At 31.6% G+C, this 7,029-nt stretch overlaps 1 protein-coding gene across 1 annotated transcript; it reads left to right on the top strand.

The window, feature by feature from the left end:
* Positions 1-1,975: 1,975 nt before the first annotated feature.
* On the top strand, positions 1,976-3,049 carry LOC107942970 (CBL-interacting serine/threonine-protein kinase 26). The gene is made up of 3 exons (XM_016876700.2): positions 1,976-2,383; positions 2,542-2,741; positions 2,826-3,049. The coding sequence occupies exons 1-3, from the start codon at positions 2,188-2,190 to the stop codon at positions 2,946-2,948; spliced, it is 519 nt and encodes a 172-aa protein (XP_016732189.1). The 5' UTR covers positions 1,976-2,187; the 3' UTR covers positions 2,949-3,049.
* Positions 3,050-7,029: the final 3,980 nt, after the last annotated feature.

Genomic DNA, 7,029 nt, shown 5'->3' with positions numbered 1-7,029 from the left:
AAAATAGGTTTTTAGCGGCGTTTTATCAAAAAACGCCGCAAAAATTGTAAAACACAGAACAATAGCGGCGTTTTACCTAAAACGCCGCTAAAAGTCAGAGCAATAGTGGCGCTTTCGATAAAACGCCGCTAGAAGTCAGAGCAATAGCGGCGCTTTAGGTAAAACGCCGCTAAAAGTCGAAGCAATAGCGGCGCTTTCGATAAAACGCCGCTAAAAGTCGGAGCAATAGCGGCGCTTTAGGTAAAACGCCGCTAAAAGTCGGAGCATTAGCGGCGCTTTCGGTAAAACGCCGCTAAAAGTCATATAACCCCTAAAACTCTAAACTCCAAAAAAAACATGAACACTAATCTATAACCCCTAAAATACTAAACCCCTAAACACTAAACTATAACTTCTAAAACCTTAAACCCTAAAAAACATCACATGGATGTTGATTTATATATACATATATATTAATGTAAAAGCTTATGTTCATAATAAATTATGGAAGCAATACTTAATATTGATTAAATTTATTTTTTGGTTTACGGTTTAATATTTAAGGTTTAAGGTCTATGGTTTAGGATTTTATGGTTTAAGGTTTAATAACCATGGGTATATAGTATGTTAATCTCAAGTGAATCATATTCAATAATTAAATCCTAAACCCTATAATTAATTATTGTTATCGATAATAGATATCTTGATTTTGATAAAAAATATTTTTTATATATTAATAAGGTGTTATATTGTTTAATGGATTGAAGGGATATTTTGTGGAAAATGTTTTAAATGATGTATTTTGGATCTAGTTGAATGGGCAATATGTAGTTTGTCCCTTAAACTTATTCAAAAGTATTTAGTTGGTACTTGAACATTTTTTTGGATCTAGTTGACACCTAAATTTGTATTCTGTCATTTAGGTTGGTACCTCTGCACTGATATCGTTAATTTATATTGATGTGGCACTGATAACCAATCCATTAGTGACAGATGATAACCTCTTAATATGCTATGTGGCATATATAAAATTTAAAAACTTTTAAAATATATAATTTTGTTTTTGCATAAAAAATTAACCTTGAAAAAAAATTATATTCTTTTTTATTAAGTTTTTAAAGAATTTTTTTAAATTTTTTTAAATTTATACTCGTTACATGACATACTGAAAAATTATCACTTATCACCACAGATTAACTATTAATGTCATATGGGCACAAATTCATAATGTTCGATTAATAATTTTTTCTTTTCACTAATTTCAACTCACTACTACACCTGCATTTAAATTAAAACAAATATTCTTTTATATTCTTTTACTAGTTTTAATCTCGTCCCCGAGGTTAATTAAGTTAGATTTTTTTGGTTTAATTTTTAATAAGGGTTGATATGAGTTAAGAGGAGGAGATCTAAACGTATATAAATGGAAGGATGGATAGAATACAGAAAGGAATGGCTTAAATTATTGTAAAATTAAATTAATTTTAATAATTTTAATTAGCAATACAATTATCTCATCTTGCACATAAAGTATTAATTTGATATATATATTGTTTTTAGGGATAATATAATTTTTGGCTCTTGAATTCACTAACTAGGTTCACATTTGTATTTATATTTATTCAATATAAAAATATATTGATGTATTTATTTTTTTAAATGTGTATGATTAAATCAAAATTAAAGTTTTAACTATACATTTAACCACAATTAGAATTTCACGTCTATAATTACACATTAAACCGAAATAAAAAATAAACTCAAAAATTAAAAATTAAAAATTAAAAATTTAAAAATTAAAAATTAAAAATAAAAAAAACGTAAAAATTTAAAATTTAATATTTTAGTCCATATTTCAATTAAAAAGTTCAATATTCAAAATTTAAAAAAATTCCAAAAGAAAAAATAAAAAAATATTAAAAATAAAAAAATTTAAAATTAATCAATAGTGGACAAAAAATTGAGTTATAATGGCATTTTTAGTGAAAGCGCCGCAAAAAAAAAATCAAAATCCCCAATTTTTGATAACATGCTCGTTAGTCCCTAAATCCCCCAAATAATCTCAAAATTTGCCCCCAAATTTCCCATTTCCAGCAACATTCTTTGTCTCTGCATCTTTAGGTTCTTCGGCCGTTTCTCCTTCGTAGATTGAAATCCGATGTTGAGAAAGGTTTGCCTCCCAAAAAGGAAATTATCCTGAAAGTAGGAATGTCCCAGATGCAAAAACAGTACTATAGGGATTTGCTGCAAAAAGATCTTGAGGTTGTAAATGCTGGTGGAGAGCGTAAGCGTCTTCCGAACATTGCAATGCAGTTGCGCAAATGTTGTAATCACCCATACCTTTTCCAAGGTGCTGAACCTGGACCTCCATATACAACAGGAGACCATCTTGTTACCAGTGCTGGTAAGTTTAGAACTTATATTTTTTCCTTTTTGGGTCAATTTTTACTTATATTTTTGTTCTACATATGAAAAATATGTCAAGCCTTCACACCCCACCAAGGTTTCATTTGTCTTGCTACCAAAGAAAAGTCTTCTGAAAACTCTAATCGATAATGTCAGGATTGGACCGTTTGCAAAGGATGTTCGCCGGTGCTGGCAGCGCTTTGGGTCATCCGCCGCCGGATTCCCCGACCCTTGATTCTTCGGAGCAGGTCTATATCTCCTCTCTCGCCCTCTTCAAAATGCTCAAGCATCTCTTTGTTCTCATGGCTGGTTATTTGCCTTTTGATGAGCCAAGCCTTATAGGCTTGTATAAGAAAGTAAGTACCCTCCAGATTTGGCCAATCTGTTTAGATGAGAACTTCATTAAAATTGGTTGAAATTCTGCATGTTCTTTTTGGCAGCGTATAACTATTCCTGAAATTCTACAAGATGAATGGTTTAAGAAAAGGTACAAGCCACCAAAATTTGAGCAAGATGAGGATGTAAATCTTGATGATAATATCTTATATTTTACATGGTTATGATTTCAGTCCTTATTTCATTGATATCTTTATATTTAATCTAATTTTTATTATTTATTTTAATATTTTTTTAGTTAAAATTTTAATAGAAAATTTATTTTGATAATGAATTTTAAATATATTTTTATATTTTTCATGATTTTTATTTTTTTAAAAATTTTATTACCTTTAGCGGCGTTTGTGGGAAAGCGCCGCTAAAGGTCATGACCTTTAGCGGCGTTTGAGGGAAAAGCGCCACTATAGGTCATGACCTTTGGCGGCGTTTGTGGGAAAAGCGCCGCTATAGGTCATGACCTTTGGCGGCGTTTGAGGGAAAAGCGCCGCTATAGGTCATGACCTTTAACGGCGTTTGAGAAAAGCGCCGCTAAAGGTCATGACCTTTAGCGGCGTTTTTTTTTAAATAAACGCCACAAACTTTAGTGGCGTCATCTATAGCGGCGTTTTTTGCGGCGCTTTTACCTTAAAAAACACCGCTAAAAGTCAATTTTGCTGCAGTGGCGGTGGAGACGACGGGGGCGCGTGAGCGCGTGCAGACTCCCGAATGGAGGTCCGGTGACCCTTCGAGTACCCATCCCTAACTCTCTTTCAGAGAGTTTTTCCTTTTTTTTTTAGAACAGATTTCAAATGATTTAAAACTAAAGGTTTGGCTTATATAGCCCTAACAGAACGACGTCGTTTTAGCTTAAACTAATAAGCTTAAAATGACGTCGTATTAAGACTAAGGATCCGCGCGTTGACCCGATTACCTCGGAAGGATCCGCGTGTTTTTAAAGATTGGGTTAATTACCCAATTGGTCCTTCCGCCTTTTTTGTATTTACAATTATGTTTCATTTTATTTATCATTTAGCCCTAATATTTTGTTTCAGTTTTGATTTAGTCCTTACAATAGTAATTTTAAGTCCAGAATTAAAACGCTGCCGTTTTGGGAATAGGGCGATTTGCCCAATGAGTCTCTTTTGTTTTACGCGTGTTTTAATTAGGACCTTAATTCAGCTTTATTTTTAAATTCGCCCCTGTAATTTTATTGAACTTCAAATTTAACCCTATATATTTATTTCTATTATTATATAAATATAAACTTTTATTGTTATTTGCTTTATTTTATTTTTATATTATATATTATATAATTATTTATATATTACTCATATTATTTATATATATTATATATTATTTTCACATATATACTTTTATATTATATATTATATTTATTTTATATTATTATGTCATTTTATACTATTAAATATTTTTATCTATATATTGTTATCATTAAAAGTTTTAACTTGTGTTATATACTTATTTTTATTTATATGTAAATAATTACTTTACTTATATTCTATTATTACACATTTTGAAGATATTATACTATAATAATTTGTATAATACGTATATTTCATCATTAATTACTTGTTTCATATTATTCTAAACTTATATTTATATATATTATACAATTATTTTATTGTAAATATAAATTCTTTCACATATTTGATATTTTATACATTATTTTTTCTAAACCATTATATTTTATATTTTTATATAATTATTATTCTTATAAATATATTTTTATATTATATCATTAAATATTACATTTTTTATATGCTCATTCTATTTATCAACCGTTTGTATTATACATATTTTCTTTTTTTTAAAAAAACTTACGTTTTTTTATTATTATACAATATTTGCTTTTGCTTTAGAATTAATGTATTATTGTTATGTTATGTATTTTATATGTTATGTAATATCTTAGACCTTTATAATTTATTTTCAAATGCATTTTTTTAATATATGTGTTAAAATTGTATAACATGCATCATTTGTGTTTAAATATATGTTGAATTATATGTTTAGGGATTTTTCCCTACTCTTCTTAAATATGCATTGTGTTTTATGTATAGTTTTTCTTATTTAAAAATTGGCATGTTTTATTTCTTATATATGTGTTGGTTAGTGTATGATATTTATGCTATTATGCTTTTACTTACCTATTATTATAACATGTTATCTCGTATGTTATGTTAATATGCTCCTTCATGCATCAGTTTTAAAAATGAGACTTCAAAGTTTTCAAAAATAAAAAGGCAATGCTTGGTGTTTGGAACCTTCGAGAAAAGTAGTGCCCTAACTTATTTGTAGCACCCCAAACCAGGCCCAGACGTTATGGCTGGATCCGACATGCCACATCGAAGCGTTAAAAACATTTTATATTGTTGATCCAGAAAAACCTACTTAGTGTTTTAAAAGATAATTTCATTATAGGTTAAAGTGAATGGAAGCTGTGCATCAGGTAGGAAACCGGAAAAGAGGTGGTGAGTCCATCGGAATGCTTAAGTACCAAGCTCCCTTCGGATCCAATCCTAGACATGCATACCGCCATTACCACACCTTAACGTCATGGATATTTCTAGGAAACCGATTTGATTAAGTCATTTTTAGGAAAAGTGATTAATTTTGGAAAATACTTTCATTGCGGAAGCTTTGCTTGTTGTCGTGTTATTTTGAAATCAACTGTTGTTTTTGAAAACGCGCCCTAAAGCTATCCAATTTCAACAGTTAAAATAAGTAATACTTATCTTAGTAATACATATTAAAACCATTAAAAATAATTAAGCAGCCTTATTACATTTCAAAACCCAAAACTTCAAACGTAAATAAAATGATGTCCAGTTCACCAGAAGAAAATCAAACTTTCAGAACGGGTGGCCACTCCGAATTCCCTTACAGCTCCAAGCCCACTATGGTTGGGGATTTCCTGCGTGGATGAAAATAAAAGGGGTGAGTTTGGGGAAACTCAGTGTGTAAGGAAAACCCATTCAAAGCCCAAGTAAGCTCAAGCCTATTGGGCCTAAGCCCATTCAGGTAACAGTGGTACTGGGCTAGAGCCATTTTCAGATTACAATAAACTAGGCCTTAGCCCCTTATTCAGATAACAGTATGGCCCATAGGCCCATTTCAAAATACATGCAACATCAGTAAACATATGCAAGCCCATTTGGGGAGACTACTCAACCCACCAACCACTACACTCCACCCGTACCAGCCCTACACTCCATGTGGGGAATAGCTCAACCCACCCAGCCAAACACTCCACAGTTGCAGCCTTGCTGCTCAGTTAACAGTAAATTGAGGCAAAGCCTCCAGTACGTGGACAAGCCACTTTCAGTACTTCCTCCGTCAATATCCCAACCCCATGCATCAGATAATAACAACATGGCATGCAGTAAATAACAACAGTCAAACATGCATTTAGGTCAATTTAACCCTAGGGGTATTTCAGTAATTTATCTACTAGGGGTAAAACTATAAATTTTCCACTTTTAAAGGTATTTCAGTAATTTATCTATTTTAGGGTTTTTCATGCATATTCCTACCTTTCACGTACTAATAGAATCACTACCGAGGGTTCTTACCGAATTGGGCCCGTTGGCCCATCATTCCAATTTTGGCCCATTAAGCCCAAAAATATCGAGGGCACAGAAATCATGCACTTTGCAGTCCAAACATTGCAGCTTACAAAAAATATTAATTGATTTACCTCACGAGCATTCGCACACTCGCAAATCTACAAAATACCAGTTTTCGGCATTTCGGATTTTCAACTTTTGCCGATCTAGACTAAGAAAGAGGGTGTTAGTTACACACCTGTTTGCGACGATATGCTGACGAGATCCACACACGAATCGCCTACAATTGGATTACTAACACGTTAATCTAACTATTCAAATACAAACTACGTATTAACCCCTTACGATATTCGGCCAACCACACCTACAGATCATAGTAAGCTTATAAGAAATCAATAAGCAACTCATTAACAAATTTTTGTCAATGTTTACCACATAATCATAATTTCACTGCAAGCTGTCTTCCTGAGCAGCAGTCACTAAATCATTTATAACTGCAGCTACGAAACTCCAAATCAAGTGCCGTTAATTTTCCCTGAAAATAGACTCATATATCTTCTATCCATAAAATTTTCAGAATTTTTGGTATGGCCAATCAATTCCATATTTTTCTTAAAGTTTCCCATGTTTCACTGTTTGACTAATCTGACCACTCTTCATTACAAATCAAATTTCTCATTGT

This window comes from Gossypium hirsutum, chromosome A09, assembly GCF_007990345.1.
Source record: "Gossypium hirsutum isolate 1008001.06 chromosome A09, Gossypium_hirsutum_v2.1, whole genome shotgun sequence".
In the NCBI taxonomy this organism is placed as follows: Eukaryota; Viridiplantae; Streptophyta; class Magnoliopsida; order Malvales; family Malvaceae; genus Gossypium; species Gossypium hirsutum.
This window is presented reverse-complemented; position numbering and strand designations above follow the sequence as displayed.

Coding starts and splice junctions, on each gene's coding strand:
- LOC107942970 (XM_016876700.2), top strand. CDS start 2,188: ATGTCCCAGATGCAAAAACAGTACTATAGGGATTTGCTGCAAAAAGAT. Junction 2,384..2,541: donor CCATCTTGTTACCAGTGCTG/GTAAGTTTAGAA, acceptor CGATAATGTCAG/GATTGGACCGTTTGCAAAGG. Junction 2,742..2,825: donor TTATAGGCTTGTATAAGAAA/GTAAGTACCCTC, acceptor TCTTTTTGGCAG/CGTATAACTATTCCTGAAAT.